The sequence below is a fragment of the Ascaphus truei genome, chromosome 4 (assembly GCF_040206685.1).
Source record: "Ascaphus truei isolate aAscTru1 chromosome 4, aAscTru1.hap1, whole genome shotgun sequence".
Classification (NCBI taxonomy): domain Eukaryota; kingdom Metazoa; phylum Chordata; class Amphibia; order Anura; family Ascaphidae; genus Ascaphus; species Ascaphus truei.
Genome location: NC_134486.1, coordinates 260,619,368 through 260,645,158, shown reverse-complemented (window position 1 = coordinate 260,645,158; position 25,791 = coordinate 260,619,368). Strand labels below are relative to the sequence as shown.

The following is a 25,791-nucleotide window of genomic DNA, read 5'->3' as shown; positions in this document are numbered from 1 at the left end:
GACCACCATTAAACTGTAACCTGTAGACATTAAAAAAACAAAACAAAAAAAAACGTATCAAATTTAAATTACATATATAGTAAGTGCCATCAAAAAGTGTGTAGTAGGAATATCATCAATGCCCTAAAGAATGATGTTTTCCAGCCTGTTGCGCATGGAACCTTAGCCAGGCATATACACATAAAATAAATGCATGCATGTGTGCATAATAAATCATTAGGTCTCAAAACTGATCTGAGGGGAGGGTTGAGAAACACTGCACCAGCTACTCAAATTACGTTCTAGGTTTAAAGCAGCTCCCAGGTTTCAGATAATGGATCTTAATACGCCCGGATGAGAACATGGCCACCGAGGACAGCCTCACAACAGCAGCTAAGAGAAAACCACAATGTCAAAGATTGACATGGCAGATATTTTACACCATGGGCATCTTTGTTTGTTTTTGCATCCTCTTACCAGGAGAGAGGGGGGTGAGGGGAGGGAGGGGAGAGAAATGTCCAGCATCAAATCTTTTCATATTCACAATATTTTTTCTTACAACACCAATAAGAAAAATACCTGGAAACCAAGTTTCTGCAAAGTACGTGCCAACCGTCTGGCACCAAATTTGGCTTCTTCTTCACTGCACACAGGGGGAAGGGGAAAGAATAATAATTAAAAACAATGAGTGACGTAGAGTAGCGACAGTTCTATATTTGCTTTGTTATTCTTATCTAGAGCTCCTCAATTTATCATTGTTTTTCAAAAGGAGTAGTTATTTACCATGCTACCCAGCAAAAGTAAGAAGGACTGTATTACATGTTTTTCTCTTATCTAACAATTCTCTCAACACAGATGTTCACTTTTTGGGGTAGATTCATAAAAAAGTGTGATTGTGCAAAAATTACCCATTTAAAAAACATACAATATCCACTTGACTAAACCTAAAGCAGCTCTGCATAAGTGCAGAAATACAGAGAACGATGCCTAACACTTGCTGGATTGAAACTACTCTATTTAAAAGGACGTACAATCATATTTTAACAGGGTGTCAAATTATATCATGTAATATAAACGGTCATTACCCTGCAGAGGACTTGTCAATAGTTAACAGGCGTGTATGTACGAGAGAGAGAAAAATAAATACATAAATAAAAACCTGTTGAAAATGCTGGAGAATGGGTTATATGGCTGAAAGCTTTTATACAATCCATAAAATAGATGTTGTAGAAGGTGGACTTTACCTCACCACACTTCAAATGTGTTCTAATACAAGTGTTACCTGGTGGCTCCTGTGCAAATTATTTTTCCTGAGGACCAAATTGTAGCAGTGATTCTGGGTTTCCTAAGTTTCATTAGAACCTTCTGGGGAAAAAAAAAATATGTAAAAAAGGTCAGCTACTTAATTATTTTTTTTATTATCAAAAATGAAAGAGTGTGAAGTAGAACAGAAAAAAAACAAGTCACATTACTTTGAACTGCTGTCCGTGCACTATGAAGAGTATATGGTGAACCAAAAGGAGTCTACCCGTGCACTCAAACAAGATACACCAAGTAGTCCAAAGTAATATTTTTACTAATATGGACAACATTTGTCCAATTATAATTGATGCGCGCACTATATTACACGCCTTAGGGATTCGTGGTTTATACATAGGTGGTGCCGTCTGTCCACTCTGTTACACATATGAAGAGTGTATAGTTTAATATTTACCTATTTGTTCTGAATGTATACCTTGCTTTATTACCATAGCAACAAAAGGGAAATGGTCTCTCAGCTACATGACCATTGAAATAACATTAATCTACAACGAACTCAAATGGATTTAGACATTTGCTATACTCTCTAATATCCTTAAGAACGGATGTGAACTAATTCCTTAATAAAAGCATTCATTACTGCAGCTGAAAACACTAGTTAGTGGATGCTCTTATGAATATAAATGACTGTTGGGAATATAACTTCACATTGCTGCATACATTTCAAATGAATGGACATAACTTAACAAGCCCAAGGTAAATAACAGCAATCTCCAAGCAAAACCCAAAGAATGTGACATGTCCGACAGCTGAGAGTCAGCAGTTATAATACATACATTGGTTAAAATCTGTGATTGATAACTTTTAGAAATTGATATACACAAGTCTGGGATTTCTTTTTGTAAGAGTAGAGAGGTCAGCACTCAAGTGATCTTGGTGAAACTTTATCAAACATTTATTGAAGCTAGATCAATTTTTCGGTGTGCTTGCAGGCCTCTCTCAATATACAAACAGAAAGTTGTGCTATAAATACCCATACAGGTTGCCACCAAGTGAAAAAAGGCACCAAAAGCGTTATGTCGTCAGTGCTGCAATGCAGCCTGAACGTAAAGTGAGTAAGTGTTGCAAAACAAACTTCCACAAAACATAACATACAATATGAATAAAGTTAAAATATACTAATGGTCACAAGAATAATTAATACAGACTATCATATCACAGTTATAAAAAAAATGTATCATAAATTTTTTTGGCACTAAAGGCGTTTTATCAAATAATCCAACAGATACTAACACACTAGCATAAGTGAATCTCTATCATAAACTTTAGTATCATATAATGGTTGCTACAAAGTGAATTTAATTGGATCTTAAATAGGCTACATTGTTCTAAGTGAAGGTATGTCAAACCAAAATGTAACATTATACAGGGACATTATTTGAGCAATATGTTACTATAAATGGATCCTTACTCTAGTCTTGCTATATTGATTAAAAGCACACTGTGGAAAAGACTCATGCTCCGTGTTTAAACCGTCCACGTCCAAATATGGAGTCTCATATCTCTGCGTCAGGATTACGGTCAACATCAGGTTAATCCCTTGGCAATATCTTAGAGGTAAGCAGCGGACTATAGATATATTCTGGTCGGAGACCCTGTTAGTCTCTATCATATATTAGGTTTCCATACATATAGAACCTGGGCCTTGTCACATATCCATAACCGTTGTTGTTAACAAAGATACAGACAGCACCAACTCTCTTTCCAGACTTTGACAGAACAGACATAGATATTGACAGACATCCAACAATAATCATGTGTTAGCGTGCATGGACAATGGACTAAGTAACAGCGATATTCAATGGGTTAGTACTAGCATAGTTATCTGCTATATGTTTTCCCTATGGTTGGTACAAAGTTAGACACATTATGTGCTCTAAGAGGGTATATAATGCATGTAGAATAGCATAAAATACTGCCCAGTTCAAAGTTCAATGCATGAGGTAAGTCCAAACATCCAAGTCTGTTGGAGGATCGATGTGAAGGATGGTGTCACAAGAAGCAGCAACGTTTGAGGCCCTCATTAAGGCATCAGTAACAGTTTGGTGCTATAGCCTCTTCGTGTGGGTCTCGGCACATGGATAATGATCATGTGTCTCAAGGAAGATATTTGGTGGCCTTCCTCCAGGAAATGTTGTACCACTGGTTTAGACATTTCTCCTTTCTTACAGGCCAATTATATGCTGGATCTGTGCTCGTTCCTACATTCCCGAAAGGTATGGTCACCATCTCCCACATATACCAGACGGCACTGGCAAAATATGAGATAAACCACTGACGTGGTATGGCGTCAGGTATGTTTTAATTTGAATTTCTTTGCTAGAATATGGTTGTTTAAAATATGTTCCTGCAATTATTCTGCTCCTACAGGTGGTGCAGCCCTTACATTTGTAACAAGCGTGCTTATGTGGAGAAAAATGTTCTTGGTGCAACACGGCGCATATTTCGCAACAGGATCAGTTTGGACCAGTAGATCACGGAGACTTGGGTTCTTCCTCAGAGCAAAAATAGGTTTATGTTGTGTATATCTCGAGCTTAGGCTCTGTGGCTCTTACATGCCAATGTTTAAAAAAAAAAAGCTTCCAACATGCTTTTATAATACAGAGTAGGTGGTTACTACTGATACTCTCTCTGCCAATAGTGAATACACATGTAACTTGCTTAGTAACTATCCGTGGGTTATACCCAGTCTCTATGAATCTGTCTGCCATTAAACCCATATGTTGGACTCATCTGGATCACGGACCACTGAGAAACTGTGAATATGGCAACCCCACCTTAAATGGAGTTGGATGAAAACTAGATGCATGCAGCAAACTGTCAGTCAGTTTAGTATATAATGAGGTGGTACTAGAACAAAAAATAATTGCCCATATGTGATGGTTCATTGTGAATCTAATAGTACTATCTATTGTGTTGTGTACCTGTACAAAGGCTAGAAGTTCCTCCTCTGAACCTGTCGACAACAGGAACATACTCCCATAGTATGTGTTGTCTAAATGGATGTACTGATAATGTGAGTGCCTGCATGCTTGCCCATAAATAAATTGGCAAACAATAGGGCCATATTGCACCCCATTGCCATGCCAGTCAGTTTTAAGTAATAGCTAGTCTTAAGATTGAAGTAATTACAGGCGAGTACTACTCGATTAAGTTCCAATAAATATATTATTGGCAGTCCTGTATGGATATTAGATGTATTTAGAAATTCTTCTATGACAAAAGACCCTCCACATGGAGGATAATCGTATATAAACTGGTCACATCCATGGTGACCATATGGTCTCTGCTGTTATATTAGAAAGTGCTCAGAGTTGATTAAGAAACATGGTGGCTCTAATATCTTGTACTAGCCCCATAAAGGCTTGTACAGACTGGTTAGTAACAGGAGGGGGAACAAAAAGATATGTCCAACCTTAAATTAAGGCATTTTGTTAGTTGTGGGTTTATCGTGAAAGAAAATGGAGTCTCAAGCCTATTAAGTATAAACATATCCACGTAACTCAAATAAATCTAGTGTTGCTGTCAGTACATATGACAGACCCGTCTAACAAATTTGTCTCAACGTCAGTCAGTAATGTATCGGACAGTTTGTAGATCAGCGTCGTCTGCATTGTGGGGAACAGCACTGCCGTTTTGCACATTCCCTATCGTCTGTGTGCTCTGTCACTTTTATGTGGTGGTCTTGCTCTTAGTTTGTAGGAACCCTTCTGTAAAAATTTTTTTTATGGTTTTTGTGCATCAGTATTATTCCTAGAGTCCGTCAGGTCAGTCTCACTCCGGGAAGAGGGAATGAGGGGGTATCAAATCCTTGATTAACCTCAAACTTGGCTGCTTCTTGTGACATACCATCCTTCTCATGGATCTTCCAGCAAATACAGACGTTTGGACTTTCCTTGTGCATTGAACTTTGAACTGGGCAGTATTCTATTCCGCATACTTTATATACCCTGTTAGAGCACATAATGTGTCTAGCTTTGTCCCAACCATCGGTAAGACAGTTATCTGCTATGCAAGCCAGTACCAATTATCAGCCCAGTGGTCCAGAAGGGGGCCCGACTATGTTGCAAATGTTTTTGTCTCTCGGTTGTATCATTATTTGTCACTCCTTGCATCCGCTCTCCTCCTCCTGAAACACAGCGTCAAATGACGCCACATGGCATCTCGATGTATTAAATACACTTTGTAGCAACCATAGTGTGTTAGTATCTATTGGATTATTAGATGAACACATTAAGGCCAGTTTTAATGATAAAAATATAAAACCATGTGATATATACAGTATACACAATATCATATTCTTGTAACAATTAAATTAGCATTAGTATGTTTTAACTTTATTCATATTGTATATTATGTTTTGTGGAAGTTTATATTTTGCAACACAAATCACTTTATGCTCAGGGTGCATTTGCAGCAGACACTTTTTGGCACCTTTTTCCCCCAGTTTGTGGACACCTGTATGGGTATTTATAGTGCACCTTTGTCTTCAGAATGGCCCGCAAGCAGACCAAAACATTGATCTATCTTAAATCTTTTTAATACTTTTTTCCTATAAGACCACTTTCGTGCCAACCTCTTTACTCTTCTGGATTGTAGGTGAAATCCACAACGCTGCAGGACCGCCTTTGCTCAGCACTGGTGGTAAGTATCAGGTTTTTGTGACTGCACCATGCAACAGTTTTTTTTTATTTTTTATTCTGGAACAGCTTCAAGTAAAATACAGAATAGGAGAAAATACTGTTCTGTTCATAATACCAGAGCAAGCAATATGTTGCACTAAAGATTAAATACGACTACAGTGCATTGTTTATAAAATTTGACTAGCATTAAATTAAAAATCCATGTCCAAAGCAAATTACCTGAAATCAACCACTTATTACAATAGGAATGAATTGGGCAAAATTGCTAATAGTTATCCATCTTTAAAAAGTGTCATGCCAAATAAACTTTCAAATACAGAGACAAGTGTAACAAAAGATCAATATTTTTTCATAACAAAAAGTAGTTAAACAGATGTTTTAACATTTCAACGATGGTGCCCTCTAAGGTTGCGGACATAGTGCAAGAGACGGCGAGTGCGGCACAAACAAATGCATATAAGTGCACCAGTCCGGCCTTGCTGCGTGCGTGGCGGCATGATTTTGGGCAGCCAAAATGTTTAGTTTTTATTTTTCGCGCGACAACCGCGTCACGTGAGCGTTTCCACCAATGAGGGTGAACAAGCCTGGTGACATCACGGCTCCCTGTCGCCTAAGTGAACCGAGTCCACAAAATCGGACAGGCGCGCGTGCGCACTATGGCCACAGCCTTACACACCTTAGCAGTTTGGTAAAAATGTCAATACTTACTCCAACCTCACGCTTGTAAATGACATTTACTCCCTCCAAAGCAATCTTTCGCAAGTTTAAATGGCATCTCGTTCGAAACACAGATACAACATTGGTGATTAAAATATCCAATGCCACGTCACTGTCCGCATCCATTGAGGTGGCTAACTGGTAACTTTCCTTCCACCATGAAGATTACGCCTGGAAAAATTAAAAAAAAAAAAAAAAAAAAAAAAACACAAATTATTCAAAATTGGTAATACAATGTGTTGGAACATTAGTAAATTCTAAAGACAGCTACCAAAAAACTGGCATAACTACAAAACAATATCTCTATCTCTAAGCTTTGACAATGTTATTTTTGCCAAACAGAATCATAGCATTATTTTGTGATTTTAAAGCTTTACACCCATGTATAAAAGGCTTACTAAACTCCACAAAACTCAGTCAATTTGCAAAGAAGTAAAAATAATAATTTAGACACATTGAATCAATGTTATCCTTGCCACGTGTACATATTGCTATTTTTTTTTAAACACGTTTCAAAATGTAATTTCCATAAAATCAATTGCCAAAAAACCTGAAACTTTGGAAAGAAAATTGTGATTTTGTAAGTTTTATTAATTACAACTTGCAATAATCAGGTTATTGTGTGCACAATAAATCCAACATGTTTGGTAGAAGAATAAACACAGAAATACAAAGTTGAAAACCGTGATAATTTACTATTTCAATTCTTTTGATACACCTAGGACATGCTAATGCCAATTATCGACTATGGGGACATAGTATACGGCTCGGCGCCACAAACCCACCTTGGTAAACTCGATACCCTCTACAACTCAATATGCCGTTTTGTTCTCCAATGCAACTACAACACACATCACTGCGAAATGCTTAAAAAACTAGATTGCACCTAGACTCAAGTGATGACCAAAGTTCATCTTTCCTATCTTGCCTTCAAATACTTTCTGGGCAAGCTACTTGTCTACCTCAACAAGCTCCTCACCCCTACCACATGCAGCACACTTATCTGAGATCTGATTCCAAAAGACTGTTCATGGTCCCAGGGTTCAGCAAAGAATCCGGCCGCTCCTCTTACCGTGCACCCCAAAACTGGAACAATCTACCGGAGACTCTCAGCTTCCACCAGTTCTTTCAAAACTAAAGCTGTCTCACATTTTAACCTGGTCTGTAACTGTTACATATGCCTATACTATATATTATTTCTAACTGTGCATGCTATGTCTTGTATATAATGTGTACACTGTTCACTTATGTGACTATGTATTTGTAACCATGTATTTGTGATCTTAATTCTATGCAGGAAGGCCAGACAGCAGGAGGTTACAGGAGAAAATGAGGGCCTGTGTCAGAGTTTTAGCAGTGGAGCAACAGAGGAAAGGGTGTATCTTTGTAATATTGCAGAGGAAAAAGCGACAGGTTTTAGCTACCTTTTGAATGTGAGAGGAGTCGAGTGTGACCCCATGGCAGAGTGCTTGGGCTACTGGGTGTATGAAAGTGCTTCCAACAGTAATGTGGAAGAAGGTAGTAGGGCCAGGTTTGGGATGAAAAATGAGGAGCTCCGTTTCTGCCATGTTAAGTTTAAGTCGGCGGAGGGCCATCCAGGATATCGCAGAGTGACATTCAGAAACTTTGGTCTGTACAGGAGGTGTAAGGTCAGGGTTTGAAAGGTAAATTTGTGTGTCAGCATAGAGGTGATATTTTAACCCAATAGATGTGATTAGGTCACCTACAGAAAGTGTGTACAGAGAAAAGAGAAGGGGTCACAGGACAGAGCCCTGGGGTATATCCACAGAGAGATCGATAGAGGAGGAGTTGGCAAAAGAGACACTGAAAGCACAATGGGAGAGGTAAGAAGAGATCCTGGATAGAGCTTTGTTACAAATACAAAGAGTACAGAGAATGTGAAAATAAGTTATGGTGGGTAAAAAAAAGTGACAAAAACCCTCCACAGCAAATGGAAATATTAGTGTATGCTCATTTGTATGTCTTAGACAGGTCTGCAACCAGTGGAAGTGCTGTGTGATAATGGTGAAAGGCGGGGTTGCAGACCGCAGACACCCCACACACCCCACGATATTGTTTGAACGGCTGCTTGAAAGAGAAGAGCGTGGTCCACAGTATCAAATGCTGCATAGGTCGAGTAATATGAGCAGAGTGTAATGACCTCTGTCTTTGGCAGCATAGAGGTCATTAGTTAGTTATTTTAGTGAGTGCTGTTTCAGTGGAGCGAGCAGTGCGGAAGCCAGATTGTAGAGGGTCTAGGAGAGAATAGGCATTGAGAAAATTAAGCAGGCGAGAGAATACAAGACATTCAAGGAGGGAGAAAGGACGATAGAAAGAAAGGCAGGGTCAAGCTTGCCGTTTGAGTAATGGTATAACTGTTGCATGTTTGAAGGAGGAGGGAAAGGTACCAGAGTAGAGGGAGGAATTAAAAATGTGTGAGAGGGCAGGGATTATAGTAGGAGCTAGAGGTTTTAGGAGATGGGAGGGAATGGAGTTAAGAGGGCAGGTGGTAGAGGAAGAAAGGGAGATCAACAGTGCCATATCCTCCTATGTGACAGCAGAAAGAGAGACAAGGAAGGCAGAAGGATAGTTAGGAAGAGGTGTAGGGTGGAAGAAGAAAACAGAGGGGATGATATATGGATTCCACCTTTTCCTTGAAATATTTATCAAAGTCCTGAGGTGAGATGGAGGAAGAATAGGCAGCAGAGGGTGGTTTTAGTAGGAGTCAGAGATAAGAGTCGGAGTGGGTTAAACTTGTGCGTGTTGATTAATGAAGAAAAGTGGGTTTGTTTAGCACAAAGGCAGAGTTGAAACAGGATAGCATAAATTTGTAGTGAAAGAAGTCTCTTGGACAGGGAGAGGAGAGAAGATCTGGACAGTGTAAGCCTCAAAAGTGGCAAAAGCGAGGGAGGAATAGGAAGGGTTCGGTAACGGCAGAGAGAGGAGAGCAGGAGCCCCACGCCTCCACCCCTGCCATCAGGGTGTGGAGTGTGGGAGAAAAAAAGGCCACCATAAGAGAGGGCAGCTTCCAGAGCAGAGTCAGTCTGAGTGAGCCAGGTCTCAGTTATAGCAAAGAGAAGCAGGGAGTGAGAGAGAAAGAAGTCATGCACAGAGAGGAACTTGTTAGAAAGGGAGCGAGCTTTCCAAAGGCACAGGAGAAAGGGAGAGAGGAGGGAGGGTGGCTGGGGATGAGTATGAGGTTAGAGGGGTTGACACCAGAAGGAGTAGAAGTTGTATGTGGGAGGCGAGGACAAGGGACCAGAAGATATATACCAAGAAGCATTGAGGAGAAGCACGGGGAAAAAAAGAGAGAATGTGTGAGGAGGATTTGTAGGGGTGTGTTTTGGTGGAGGGGGTATTATTTATTTATTTATTTATAAAATATTTTACCAGGAAGTAATACATTGAGAGTTACCTCTCGTTTTCAAGTATGTCCTGGGCACAGAGTAAAACAAATAATACATGGTTACAAATACAGTTACATAAATGAACAAGGTATACATTTATATACAAGACATTGCATGCACAGTTAAAGAAAATATATATTATGAGCTTATGAAACAGTTACAGACCAGATTAAAGTGTGAGACAGCCTTAGATTTGAAAGAACTTAAGCTGGTGGTGGATGTGAGAGTCTCTGGTAGGTTGTTCCAGTTTTGGGGTGCACGGAAGGAGAAGGAGGAACGTCCGGATACTTTGTTGAGTCTTGGGACCATGAATAGTCTTTTGGAGTCTGATCTCAGGTGATAGGTACTGCATGTGGTAGGGGTGAGGAGCTTGTTCAGGTAGCTGGGTAGCTTGCCCAGAAAGTATTTGAGGGTGAGACAGGAAAGGTGAACTTTGCGCCTAGACTCTAGTGATGACCAATCTAGTTCTTTGAGCATTTCGCAGTGATGTGTGTTGTAGTTGCATTGGAGAACAAAACGACAAATTGAATTGTAGAGGGTGTCAAGTTTGCTAAGGTGGGTTTGAGGAGCCGAGCCATATACTATGTCTCCATAGTCAATAATTGGCATTAGCATCTGCTGTGCAATACGCTTTCTGACCAGGAGACTTAGGGAGGATTTGTTCCTGTAAAGTACCCCTAGTTTGGCATAGGTCTTGGTTGTCAGGGTATCAATGTGCATCCCGAATGTTAAGTGGGAGTCAAACCATAAGCCCAGGTATTTAAAACTAGTGACAGGTGTTAGGGTGGTTTTAGCGTTGGTTCTAATCAGGAGCTCAGTCACTGGAAGCTTTACAAATTTAGTCTTGGTCCCAAATACCATTGTTACAGTCTTGTCAGTGTTTAAAAACAGTTTGTTTTGGGAAATCCAGTTTTCGAGTCTCAAAAAGTCAGACTGAAGTATGTGTTGAAGGTCAGAGAGGCTATGGCTGTGTGCATACAGGATTGTGTCATCTGCATACATGTGTATTGAGGCTTCCTTACAAGCTGTGGGAAGATCATTAATGAACACTGAGAAGAGTAGGGGCCCCAGAACAGAGCCTTGCGGGACACCACAGGTGATATCCAGGGGGTTGGAGTTAGAGCCTGAGATGGACACATGTTGGGATCTTCCTGATAGGTAGGACTGAAACCAGTTTAAAGCATGTTTCCCTATTCCAGAGCTCTGGAGTTTGTTAAGCAGGATAGCATGATCAACTGTGTCAAAAGCCTTTGCAAAATCTAGGAATACTGCACCAGTGAGTTGTCCCCGTTCCATTCCACACTGGATTTCATTGCAAACTTTTAGCAGGGTAGTTACGGTGGAGTGTTTGGGACGAAACCCAGACTGGAATTGGCTAGGGAAATTTGTCTTGGTGTAGAACTCGCTTAATTGGGAGTGGACACATTTTTCCATAACTTTGGATAGAATTGGGAGAAGTGAGATTGGCCTGTAGTTTGAGACAGTGTTTTTGTCCCCACTTTTGAAGATTGGGACAACTCTGGCAGTTTTCCAGGTCTTAGGGATATGGCCTGCAGACAGGATAGAGTTGACTATCGACGCAATTGGTTTGGCAATGGCTGGGGCACCAAGTCGTAGGAACCTAGATTGTAGTAAGTCGGGTCCACATTGGCTGCTTAGTTTTAGTTTGAGGAGCGCTTGTGTAATCTCCTCTTCAGATACTGGGCTAAATTGAAAATTGTGGGCAGTGTTGGGAGGGGGTGGGACTATAGGGGTACTCCCAGGATGAGATTCAGGTTTGGGGTTTGTGCTGCGTTTCGCTAATAGGTTAGTGGCACACCCCACAAAGTAATCATTGAATGCATTTGCAATGTCAGTGGGGTTTGTCAGAGTAATATCCCCCTTAGTGATATTACTTGGTTGTTGATGGTTAGGAGGCTGGAATATATTGTTGATAACCTTCCAGAAATTAGCTGGGTTTGATGTATTCTGGAGGAGATTGTCAGAGTAATATTGTGCTTTTGCATGCCTTGTTTGCCTTGTGCACACGTTCCGCAGGCATCTGTAGTGATTGAGATCCTTGGTAGTGCCAGTTACTTTGTAGCTTTTCCACAAGGCATCCCTGAACTGGTAGAGTGCTATAAGGTCAGGTGTAACCCATGGAAGGTGGGCCCCCCGTACCCTTATTTTGCGTAGTGGAGCATGGGTATCGCAGAGTTTTAAGAACTCGGATTGGAAATAGTCGAGCGCAGAATCGGGGTCGGGAATTAAATCGATTCTGTGCCATGGGCAGTTGGTAAGGTCATCCAGAAACTGTTGTGGGTTAAAGTTTTTAAATGTTCTAGTTAGGAGAACTTTGGGGCTTGAATGGGGCGGTTTAATTTTCCTTACACAGTACACTATTGCATGGTCACTGAAAATGTCAGGAAGGATGCCAGAGGATTGGATTCTGCTGGGGTTTGAGGAGAGAATCCAGTCTAGCAAGGAATGGTTATGCGACTTCAGGTTTATTCGTGTGGGTTGGGAAATGAGTTGCGATAGGTTAAGTGACTTGAGTTGTATCTGGATTTTGTGGTTTTTAGGGTCAAGCCAATTGAAGTTGAAATCCCCAAGAACTAGCAGCTCACTCTTCTCATTCAGAGAGGAAATGGAGGCAAGAAATTGGGTGATATCAGTCAAGGATTGTGGAAGGGCTTTAGGGGGGCGGTAGATGCCAGCAAGCAAGATGGGCTTAGAAAAGGGGAGGCAGATTTTGCCAACTAGAGTTTCAAAAGAGGGTGGACTTGGTGGGCAATGTAGCAGTGTAAATTGTAAGGTGTCTGCAATATAAAATAACACCCCTCCTCCTCTCTTTGACCTATCTCTCCTAAAAATGGAGTATCCCTGAATGGCGATATTTGCATCTGGGGTTTTAGAGGATAGCCATGTTTCTGTAAGAACGATGGCTTTGGGTTTATGCATAAGGCACCATGCCCTTAGTTCGTCTAGTTTGGGCAGCAGGCTCCGGATGTTTATATGGGCGACAGATAGCCCTTTTTGGAATTTAAAGGTGGAATTCTCAGGGGCATGGGACAGAGCTGAAATGGGAGGACCTGGGTTAGTTTCAATATCACCTGCTAGAGAGAGTAATAGTATGAGAAGAAATTTGGGTAGTTGTTTACAAGTTGTAAATTTGTGGTGTTTTCCATTAGAGTGAGCAGTGGTTGGTGTGCTGGTTTTTAGAGTTCTCCACCAACATTCAGTAGATAGTGCAAGGCTTTTGAGTAGTCCAGGGTGTATGGTGATGTTGGGTGCGGGCCAGGATGGAGGAGTTTGTAGTGGATAGAGGGAGTAACATCTCCATGAGGCCAGGAGAAAGAAAAAAGTTAGAAGACATAGCAGGTTCATGATGCCAGAGGTAGGCAGTGTTGCATGGAGCTGTTATGAGCAGAGTGAGTGTGTGCAGACTAAACAGCAGGGGTGAACCTGTACCTTGTCATGTGTTTTGCTGCATTGCAATGCTAGGGTCAATTCAGGGTTTCAGTGTTTTGTGCAGTCAGTTTTGGGAGAGGCTGCAGTGAAAGAAGTTGTAAAGGGGTGGGGGGTTAAACTATGCAGGCTAACAAGCATGGGATCATAGTGTGATCTGAATAGCTTACCATTTGTTGTCTTGAGTTAAAGAGTTTGCAGAAAGAAGCAGTCCCCAGTCACCTCTAGTCAAACTGTAGTCTAACTGTATCACTTAAAAACCTCACTTTAAATGCCTCACTGCCTAATGCAGTTCCTGCCAAATGCAGCTGAGCTGTTAGTATTATACACAAAAAAAAGGTCACATGACCCTCCCCCTCCCCAATCAGTCACCTTGTTCCATTTGTTCAATTAACAGCACAGAGTTAAGAGGAAAAAAAAAAAAAAAAATACTTTTTACATTCAAACATACTAACTTATATATCAATTCAACAAGGCCAGATTCAGTCTTATACAGAGGGTTTCAACATCAGGAACATACTTATATATCAATTCAACAAGGCCAGATTCAGTCTTATACAGAGGGTTTCAACATCAGGAACATACTTATATATCAATTCAACAAGGCCAGATTCAGTCTTATACAGAGGGTTTCAACATCAGGAACATACTTATATATCAATTCAACAAGGCCAGATTCAGTCTTATACAGAGGGTTTCAACATCAGGAACATACTTATATATCAATTCAACAAGGCCAGATTCAGTCTTATACAGAGGGTTTCAACATCAGGAACATACTTATATATCAATTCAACAAGGCCAGATTCAGTCTTATACAGAGGGTTTCAACATCAGGAACATACTTATATATCAATTCAACAAGGCCAGATTCAGTCTTATACAGAGGGTTTCAACATCAGGAACATACTTATATATCAATTCAACAAGGCCAGATTCAGTCTTATACAGAGGGTTTCAACATCAGGAACATACTTATATATCAATTCAACAAGGCCAGATTCAGTCTTATACAGAGGGTTTCAACATCAGGAACATACTTATATATCAATTCAACAAGGCCAGATTCAGTCTTATACAGAGGGTTTCAACATCAGGAACATACTTATATATCAATTCAACAAGGCCAGATTGAGTCTTATACAGAGGGTTTCAACATCAGGAACATACTTATATATCAATTCAACAAGGCCAGATTCAGTCTTATACAGAGGGTTTCAACATCAGGAACATACTTATATATCAATTCAACAAGGCCAGATTCAGTCTTATACAGAGGGTTTCAACATCAGGAACATACTTATATATCAATTCAACAAGGCCAGATTCAGTCTTATACAGAGGGTTTCAACATCAGGAACATACCTGTGAAGAGAATGCAATTAGATCCATGTCATATCAGCTGAGGTTATTGGTTATTATAGCTGTGTAGTGACAAAGGGCGCAGGTAAGAAAGGAGTTCATGCCAGTTGAGAAGTGACGAAGGAAGGAGAGATGGAAATATGAGAGTTAGACATAATGAAGCTGGTAGAAATAAGCGCATGCTTTCAGAAGAAGCGAGGTCAGAACAAATACATAGTAGAGGCGGCATGGCAGCCATAGTTTAGTGCCAAGGTGTGCAGTCTGGGAGATGATATCCTTCTTTCCAGCGTAGTTCAAATCCAGGATTCTGGGCCAGTAGGTGTTTTGTTGTCCAAATGTTCACTCCTGTTAAACTCCAGACTGTATGCTACTTCAGGGGTGCGCAAACTAGGGGGCGGGTGCACAGTATTTTTTTTTGGGGGGGGGGGGGGAGAGGGCACAGCAGGTGTAGAGGCTCCGCGCTCTTCCCTGGTGCATTTAAATTAAATGCCGGGGGACCACGTGAGGCCTCTGCAACCTCAACTTGCCGGGATTCAGCCGGCTTCTGTACGCGTCGCCATGGCAACACACGGTGTTTAATGATGCCGCAGGGTCATGCGACGTGGTGCATCTCCATGGTAACACGCGTCACATGCCACGTGGTGTCATTTGACAACAGTTCACAGGAAAGGGGGTGGCGCGAGCACTGGGGCTGGCAGGCAGCGGGCGTAGCACAGGACCTTTGCGAAACCCTGTGCTACGTTAAAGATGGGCTGCTTCCCAGCAGACGCTGCTCCCCCCAGTATGTCTCTAGTTATATAGCTTAACAAGTCACCTGACTGAATTAAGTTCAGCCCAGACAGCTCAATTAGGACATTAAAAACAAATTATATTTCTAATCACAGTTGTCCTACCCAGGTGTCAACAGTTGACACAAACAAACATACATAGATTTTCAAGTCCCTTGAATACAAGTCACTATTTCTTTGAAAAGCCTCAGTAACATCTCTACGGTCTCCGACCTGTGTGCACCGAGACTGCACTATACTTTCTTGCCATAGCAAGAAAATTCAGAGCAAAATACAGTGGGCAGGAGGGTACAGCAGTGATCGCCTGCACTTGCTGATGTCTTTTCCTATTAGGGAATACATCTGTTATTGTCTTTAGTGGGACCAACCATTGCATATTTTCTTCTTGCACTCTACAGACATCAACATTTTCCATACTGAGAATTTAAACATGTATACTGGCATCAATGAAAAAAGGTTACAGATGTGTGCACACGGCTCTGCATAGCATAGGCGCGATATATATCCACAGCTCTGCATAGTCACGATATATGCACCGCATACACACACAGCGTATCAGGCACAAATATATACTGCCGATGTGCAGAGCACTGTACATTGCAGGTGATACATCACACGTACTGTACATACAACCAGCCCTGCCCATTGCAGTGGTGATATATATATATATCTCTCACACACACACACCTCTACATATAGAAGGGTTGACTGTGATAGACAGCGTGGTGTCATATAACATAGTGATGCACACGGGGCGGTATAACAAACACCCCCCATGGAGTGATACACCACACAGACATATTCCGGTTACCTTTACGGCGCGCGCCCTCCCGTCTCCATGGATGCGCGCTCTCCCGCGGGCAGGTGACGGTTGCTCCCTTCTCTCTCGCGCGCGCCGCTTCTCTTTGTTCCACACCCTCTCCGCCTTCTCGTGCCCTGGATTCCGTGTCTCGCGCTCCCCTCCTGCACCTGCTTTTGCTGTTCCGGCCCGAGCCGTGACGAAGAAAAATAACCAAACGGACTCAGCGCGTCATCGCGCACGCGGCAATAGCCAATAGCGTGAGCAGGGAAACCAGAGAGTCGCCGTCGGGTGCGCCAGCCAGAGCGCCCCTTGCTGCGTCTGCGTTGCAAACCTCTCTCTGGTGAAGAGGTTTGTCGTCAGAAGAAGAGGCAGTGGCTGAGTACGGCCTCTAGCGGAGCGGAGGAGTAGTTAGGAAAAATATAAACGTTTGCAGAACTTGATCCAGCATAGGAGCTGTCAAAGTTTTCCATTATGCAAAGTGGTTTACCAGTTCTCGTGTGTGTGTGTGTGTGTGTGTGTGTGTGTGTGTGTGTGTGTGTGTGTGTGTGTGTGTGTGTGTGTGTGTGTGTGTGTGTGTGTGTGTGTGTGTGTGTGTGTGTGTGTGTGTGTGTGTGTGTGTGTGTGTGTGTGTGTGTGTGTGTGTGTGTGTGTGTCGTCAGAAAACCTCCACCGTTAGCATATAGCCAATAAAGAATATCACTTGTGAGTACATTCATATGTCTTAGGCCGAGTCCATAGAAGGACAGGCCGTGCTGAGCCGCGCTGAGTCCCTGCATCCTCAATGAGGATGCCTTTAGAGGGGGCTCACGCGAGCGTCCGCAGGCGTGCTGAGGCGCTGGAGTTTTCAGCCGAGCGCCAAGCTGTTTTTCAGCGCGGAGCTGCGTCAACGTCACGGCGCCGTGACGTCGGCGCCGTGACGTCGACGTCAATCGCCCGCGACGTCACTGCCCCGCCTCCCTCAGTCTCCCCCTGCCTCCGATCGCGCCCGCTGGCTCGCCTGCATGGGCATGAAATCGCGCAGATTTCAGCAGCCTCAGCGTCAGCGCGGCTCGGAACTCCTCACCCCTCTATGGCCCGGGCCTTAGACATGTCTGCAACCCTGCTTTTCAACCATTATCACCTCGCATACAGTGCTCCCACTGCAGCAAGGGATTCTGGGAAATGACATGCGTCACACTAGACTATGCTCAGCAATGAGAGTATGCAGCAGGAAGGTATATAAAGGAAGGCCCTCCAAAAGCCAGACAGGGCGGAACCAGGAAGAAGAATCCAATAGGCTGCTGGTGCACACAGATGTGCCCTATGATGCAGCCGGATCAGGGATGGGGCGGGACCGATCGTGCGCCGACCCGTGCGCATCACGGAGGTCAGGGGGCGGAGCCTAGAACGCGCGTCACTCCCACGCCGGTCCTGTCCATTATCAGTGGGGGCGGAGCTTAGAACGCACGTCAGCGGGGAGGCTGGACGAGCGCACCCGTTGTGCGCCAGAGCGGGGGGGGGCGGAGTCAGAACCCGCAGTCGGAGAGTCAGACCGCGCAAGATCCGTGCGCGCGCGAGTAACAGGGCCACGAGATGGCGGATCCTGTTTGTCCGTCGCTGAGGGGTTGTTGGGGTGAGGAGACGGACTGCGACCGCCAGGATGGCGAATCCTCACAGTACCCCCCCCCCCTTTAGGAGCGACTCCACGATGGCTTATCACGGAATCTGGAATGAAAAATGCGAACCAGTCTGCTGCGTGGACCCGATGACTCGGAATCCAGGATCTTTCCTCCGGGCCAAACCCTCTCCAATGCACCAGATAATGCAGAGATCCTCTGGAGATCTTGAATCAAGAATAGATTGAATCTCATACTCAGGTTGGCCTTGAACCATATGAGGAGAAGTGGACGGAACCGTAACTGAAAAGGCATTCTGGACCACAGTTTTGAGAAGCAAAACATGAAACACGGAAGGAATCTTCATGGAAGGTGGCAGAGCGAGACGATACGCAACCGAATGAATCCTCTCGGAGATAGAGAAGGGTCCAAGAAATCTGGGTGCAAATTTCATAGAGGGGACTTTCAGCCTGATATTCCTAGATGACAACCAGACCTTGTCGTCAGGTTTAAGATCCCGAGCAGGTCTGCGGTGGTGATCTGCCTGATTCTTCTGCCTATTGACTGCTTGCCTGATGTTGACCTGAATCCTTTTCCACAAGTCTTGTAATGTCTTGATTCTGTCATCTGCCGCTGAGACCCCTGAGGAAGGTCGAGCAAGAGGAAGAGTAGATGGGTTGAATCCGTAGTTTACGAAGAAAGGGGATTCCAGGGGTGAAGCACTCCGTGCTTTATTGTGGGCGAATTCTGCCTAAGGTAAGAGTTCAACCCAGTCATCTTGGGAGGCTGATATAAAGCAGCGTAGATACTGTTCGAGAGACTCATTGGTCCTCTCCGTTTAGCCATTAGTCTGTGGGTGGTATCCCAATGAGAAATGGAGAGCGATGCCTAGCTGGAGACAAAACAAGCGCCAGAACCGGGAAATAAATTGGGAGCCTCTACCTGAAACAATTACCAAGGGTACTCCATGTAACCGAAAGATCTCCCTGATGAAGATGTCAGCTAATTTGGGAGAATTGGGGAGGCCCTAGAGGGGTATGAAGTGGGCCTGTTTCGAGAATCGGTCCACTACTACAAGAATCGGATTCATACCCTTGAAATTAGATAACTCCACAATGAAATTCATGGACAAATGTGTCCATGGCCTATCAGGAACAGGTAGGGGTTGAAGAAGACCTGAAGGAGGTATTCTGGGCGTTTTAGTCCTGGCACACGTAGGGCACTTCAGTCTTCAAGGGTCACCAACAGGTCACGTTTTCAGGATATCCCTGCTTCAGCAGAGGTGGCTCAATCAGTGACTTTGATTGAGCCACCTGTGCTGAAGCAGGGATATCCTGAAAACCTCACCTGCTGGTGGCCCCTGAGAACTGGAGTTGAGCACCCCTGGACTAGCCCATAGATGCAATCCTAAAGTTGGAGTAATTTTTTTTTAAAGGGTGTTTGTGGCGAGCACACACGTTCTAAGTGAAACTTGTTTGTGTTTTGTCACTGAAATTGTATTTTGATGTTTTTGATTGAATGAAAGACTTTTGAGAGTATAATTACAATTTCATTGACAAAACACAAAGAAGTTTCATTTAAAATGCGCGTGCTCGCCACATACACCCTTTTTTGTTTCCTATCCTATTCAAACGGCAATCAATGAAGATGTACAGCACAATATAAAGCAAACTGCTAAAGCACAATATCTATTTACTAATCTGCATTATCCATCCCTGTTTTGCAATATATACTAGTGAAAGAAGAAGACAAAATATATTTTGTGGGACTAATTTCAGTGTGACGTTTAATAATAATATCATAGTAAGTGGTATAATACTCATATATATGTTATGCCTACATTGAAATTGTATTTATTAACTGTCATTAGAATTAATTTTGTGCTATAAAGAGACATATTTTGTACGTGGGTATTTCTTTCATTCTTTTCTTTATCTAAACATTGAGTGGCGCATTCCTTTCATTTTCTATAGGTTTATGGCAGAAGACTGCTTAGTAAATATGGTCCAGTAAGCCAATGTAAAGAGTGGTCAACCAAGTAAATCAACATGGCAGACCTAGTAAGGGTCTGCATTGATGGGAAAAGTTATAGGTAAGGCTGTAGGACACACACACACACACACACACACACACACACACACACACACACACACACACACACACACACACACACACACACACACACACACACACACACACACACACACACACACACACACACACACACACACACACACACACCATTAACTGCAATAGCATCCCATAAACTGCCCCCTTGTGGCAAAGGATAATGTTATTCCATTTTAAAGCATACTTGCTTCATACACTGTAGTCAATAGCCTGACCCTGTTTATTTTCTTAGGCCTTCCCTAATTTACAATCCCACAATTCCACGTTGGAAATAATGTTTGCCAAATATCACATGGTGGTGTTATAACGTGCCAATATTCAATGCGACACGTTTCGTGGAAATGATTATCTTTGCCATTACTTTCATTACCAAAGACATTGGCCCCTGAGTTTAAAGTTGAAACTCCCCATATGTACTGCATAATGTAAAGGCTTTGTAATTGTTTTTAAAGTCAAAGAGAATAAACAAACTTGAGGATCAGTGTCCCAGCGTCCCCATCAGTCTCAGATTCTTGCTGCCAGATAAGATAGGTGGATTAGCAAATTGAACCATAAACTTTAAGAGTGTTTGTGAATATTGCTGATGTTTTGAAGTGGCTGTTATGTTGAACCAGAGCCTGGGAAATACTGGACCTACGAAATAACATTCATGTAAGGAGGTGGGAGTGCATACAATTTTATATCCTAATTCCTGAATTCAAGGTTTAAAGACTGTAATTTTCCATCCCGAATTTCAAAGTAACAAGAGGACATATTGAATGCCAGGAAGCAATCAGAGGTCAGTGTAACCCAGAAGAACTTTACTTAGAAGTTGTCTGTCCTTTTCTAATTCAGGGATTCCAGCCAAACAATGACTCTTATGATTTGGCATAATTTTCTGATGACCTTTTTTAAAGCAGCAGTTCCATATATTAGGGGAAAAATAGTAATAATAATAATAAATGATGATGATGATAATAATAATAATAAAAAAAAATATCAATGCAATTAGCTGCATTAAAGATCGCCCTTCAAATGAAACTTTTACTTAACGGCTTCCTGTAATCAATTAAAGTTATTTGTACAATTCTAATCTTTTCTAATACTTATTAATTGACTTCAGAAACACAGGACTAGAAAAATAGTGGATATTTACATATTTTTTTTTTACAAAAAGGCACCAGTCATCTGCATTAAATTTATAAAAAACATGAATATGGTTAATTTTCTTTGGTTTTAGGGGAGACCACCCATTCAGGCCCGGGCCATAGAGCACTCAGGCGTGCTGAGGCGTGCTGAGCCGCGCTGAACAGATGCAGAACGCCCCTGCATCTGTTATCAGCGCGGCTATAGTTTCTCCCTGCTGATGCGCGCTGATGCGCGCTGAGCAGGAGAAACTCTTCCCCGAGCGACAACCTGATATATTTGGTGCTCGGGGAAGCGGAGGAGCCATTACCAGACAGAAGACAGAAGGCATTGTGTTGTGTGTGTTGTGTGTATTGTGTGTATTGTGTGTTGTGTGTGTTGTGTGTGTTGTGTGTGTGTGTAGGAGGGGAGAGGGTGATGCCCCGATCGCTGTCTCCCTTCTGCTCCGGTCCCTGCCCCCCTCCTGCCCCGATCGCTGTCTCCCTTCTGCTCCGGTCCCTGCCCCCCTTCTGCTCCGGTCCCTGCCCCCCTCCTGCCCCGATCGCTGTCTCACTTCTGCTCCGGTCCCTGCCCCCCTCCTGCCCCGATCGCTGTTTCCCTTCTGCTCCGGTTCCTGCCCCCCTTCTGCTCCGGTCCCTGCCCCCCTTCTGCTCCGGTCCCTGCCCTCCTTCTACTCCGGCCTTGCCCTCCTTCTGCTCCGGTCCCTGCCCCCCTTCTGCTCCGGTCCCTGCCCCCCTTCTGCTCCGGTCCCTGTCTCCTGTGTGTGTTGTGTGTCTGTGTGTGCGTGTGTATGTGTGTTTGCATTGTGTGTGTGTATGTGTGTGCATGTGTGTGTGTGTGCATGTGTGTGTGTCTGTGTGTGCATATGTGTGTGTGTGTGTTTGCATTGTGTGTGTATGCATGTGTATGCATGTGTGTATGTGTGCATGTGTGTGTGTCTGTGTGTGCATCTGTGTGTGTGTGTGTGTGTGTATGTGTATGCATGTGTGTATGTGTGTATGTGTGCATGTGTGTGTGTCTGTGTGTGCATCTGTGTGTGTGTGTGTATGTGTATGCATGTGTGTATGTGTGTATGTGTGCATGTGTGTGTGTCTGTGTGTATGCATGTGTGTGTGTGTGTGTGTGTGCATGTGTGTGTGTGTGTGTGTGTGTGTATGCATGTGCGTGTGTGTGTGTGTGCATGTGTGTGCATCTGTGTGTGTGTGTGTATGTATGTATGTGTGCATGTGTGTGTCTGTGTGCATATGTGTGTGTGTGCATTGTGTGTGTGTGTGTGTGTGTATGCATGTGTATGCATGTGTGTGTATGTGTGCATGTGTGTGTGTGTATATGTGTGTGTATATATAATGTGTATTTGTGTGTGTGTATATATATATATGTGTATATATAATGTGTGTGTATGTGTGTGTATATATAATGTGTGTGTGCATCTGTGTGTATATGCATGTGTGTGTATGTGTGCATGTGCATGTGTGTGTGTATGTGTGTGTGTGTGTGTGTGTGTGTGTGTGTGTGTGTGTGTGTGTGTGTGTGTGTGTGTGTGTGTGTGTGTGTGTGTGTGTGTATATATATATATATATATATATATAAATATATATATATATATAGTGTGTGCATTGTGTGTGTGCATGTGTATATATGTATATATATATATATATATATATATATATATATATATATATATATATATATATATATATATATATATATATATATATATATATATATAATGTGTGTGTGTATGTGTGTGAATATATTTATCAAAGTTGCACAATGTTAATAAATAATTTATTCTCACCACATGTCTTTTTTTTTTTTCATTTTTTAAATATTATATAATACACACACACACACACACATGTTCCCCAGTGACACACAGAACACTTCAAAGTGACACACACACACTGACAGCTACCAAGTCACACACACACACACACACACAGTGCTACCCGCCTCCCAAGCGCGCTTGCTGTCTCCTCTGGCAGGACAGCAAAAAGCTCCTGGTAGCGCGAGCGTCAGCAAGCGAGAGCACTGCTCAGCGACGCTCAGTGCACTATGTCCGAGGCCTGATGAGGCTTCAAGCTTCCTTGGACATAGAAAATAAATGTTGTATGCTTTTTTTAAGATGACAAGGTGGCACCAAGAACCCTTGGGGGTGAGACGGGGAGGGAGGGGGGGAGACGGGGAGGGGGGGGGAGACGGGGAGGGGGGGGGGGGACTTGAGGACTGGAGTTGAGCACTCCTGCTGTGGATCATGCAGAGGGTTCTTGGTGCCACCTAGTCATCTTACAACATACCGCATTTATTTTTAAATTAACCACATTCATGTTTTTTAGGGATGGAGTTGAGCACCACTGACCTACAGCACGCAGCGCCGTCACAAGTACTTGAAGTCCATCGCAGGTGCCCATAGGGGGCGCGACCGCGACGGCGCTGACCAGCGACATGGCAATCGAAATCACTGAAGCCAAAGGATTTTGTCTTTGGCCAGTGCCGGCAGCGTGACGTCAGCATCACATGAGCGGTTCAGCCAATGAGGGCGAACTGCTCATGGCGACGCCTCCGCCACGCCCTCTGTCCGCCCACCCAAGGTCTCCTGCACCAAATACAACTTTCGCTTATGGCGTCGTGCGATGTCACCGGTCGCGAGCACGTCGCCGTAGCCGCTACTATAAGCACGGCCTTATGTACAGCTTTGAGCACTGGTTTTTTTTCAAACTTTTTTGGTTATGTAACCCTATCATTTTAATTGTGAAATTCTGGGGAACTACAACCCTCTCTTCCCTCCCTCCCACATCTCTCCCTCCTCCCCCCCCCGGTTCATCCATCTCTCTTCCCCTCTTTCACACACCCCTCTCTCTGTTCCCCCCTTACACTCCGTCCTCTTTATGGTCTCTCCCCATTTATGCTCTCTCCCTCGCTCTTTGTGCCTCTTCCCCCTTACACTCCCTCTCCCTCCTCCCCTCATACTCTCTCCCCTCTCTTCTCCCTCCCCCTCTCTCCTTCCCCCTCACACTCTCCCCCTCTCTCCTTCCCCCTCACACTCTCCCCCTCTCTCATTCCCCCTCACACTCTCCCCCTCTCTCCTTCCCCCTCACACTCTCCCCCTCTCTCCTTCCCCCTCACACTCTCCCCCTCTCTCTTTGCCCCCTCACACTCTCCCCCTCTCTCTTTCCCCCCTCACACTCTCCTCTCTCTTTCCCCCTCACACTCTCCCCCTCTCTCTTTCCCCCCTCACACTCTCCTCCTCTCTCTTTCCCCCTCACACTCTCCTCCTCTCTCTTTCCCCCTCACAATCTCCCCGTCTCTCTTTCCCCCTCACAATCTCCCCGTCTCTCTTTCCCCGTCTCTCTTTCCCCCTCACAATCTCCCCATCTCTCTTTCCCCCTCACACTCTCCCCCTCTCTCTTTCCCCCTCACAATCTCCCCGTCTCTCTTTCTCCTCACACTCTCCTCCATCTCTCTTGACCCCTCACACACACACACACACCTCTTTGAGCTTGCCGTGCTGCGCCGATCCAAAGCTCCCTCCTCCTGTCGGCCCGAAGTTGAGCTTGACTTCCGGCGTACATAGGAGCAGTGGGAGGAAGGATTGCAGTGACCGGGGCTGCTGAGCTCGGGAGCCACCAGGACACTGCTGCATGGGGTGCCGCCACACCGCCGGGCCTGAGACAGCTGTGACAGTTGTCCCAGCTCTCCATCCCTTGCGGCCTCGGAACCCCTGAGGGGTGAAAATGACTGGCTTAGCGGATAGAAGGCAGAGCGGGGATAGGATATAAAAGGATTTCAACAAAGTGCAGGATGAGAGCATGTCAGAGAAAGAGAATAGCTGGAACAAGAGGTCATGCTTTGAAGTTGTATAGTGGCAGGATGAGGGGACATCTGAGGAAGTACTTTGCGGCGGAAAGAACAGTGGATTTGTGGGATAGCGTCCCGACCCCCAACAGAGCTGGTAGGCGGACTTCAAAAATGGATAGACACAAGGCTATTGTAAATACGAAAGAAAGCCAAGAAATTTGTACTGCACCTACGGTGTGCCAACACTTTTTAGAAATAATTATGACTGTAAACCTGATAATAAGGAAAAAATCACTAATCATTGCAACATTTCCATAATTCATTAGCTCACTGTCACTGGCAATCACATTTCCTGTACCCCTTCTTATTTCCCAAGGTGCAAGGAAATGAAGGTGAATATTTTCTCAATGAAGGGTTTTATGGTGGATAGAGCAGAAGAGACTTGTGCCAGCAAACCCTACCAGTTCAGGTAAGTTAAGAAAATAAATGAAGGGCAATATTAGGCGGTGCTGTGCCCTGTGACACCTTCCCAGGTACACTTTGCAGACTATTCTGCCGTGGGAACGTGTCTTATGTAACATAATAAATGAGGCCCTAAATATTTAACACTTTGCAATAAATACATTGCTGGCGTCTGGCAGCCATGGGGTTGAACGTTTTCATTTTAGGACATTGCTG

At 43.6% G+C, this 25,791-nt stretch overlaps 1 protein-coding gene across 6 annotated transcripts in view; it reads right to left on the bottom strand.

Annotated features, from left to right (window-relative positions):
• Positions 1 to 24,827, bottom strand: part of TBPL1 (TATA-box binding protein like 1) — a 28,087-nt gene extending 3,260 nt beyond the window's left edge. The window contains exons 1-5 of one of the 6 annotated variants that reach the window (XM_075597364.1): positions 16,475 to 16,706; positions 14,879 to 14,937; positions 6,651 to 6,830; positions 1,262 to 1,344; positions 559 to 622 (exon numbers count right to left, since the gene is read on the bottom strand). In XM_075597364.1, coding sequence (XP_075453479.1) covers positions 559 to 622; positions 1,262 to 1,344; positions 6,651 to 6,785 — 282 coding nt within the window. In that variant the 5' untranslated portion in view covers positions 6,786 to 6,830; positions 14,879 to 14,937; positions 16,475 to 16,706. The other 5 variants (XM_075597365.1, XM_075597367.1, XM_075597369.1 and 2 more) reach the window with 5 other exon arrangements.
• Positions 24,828 to 25,791: the final 964 nt, after the last annotated feature.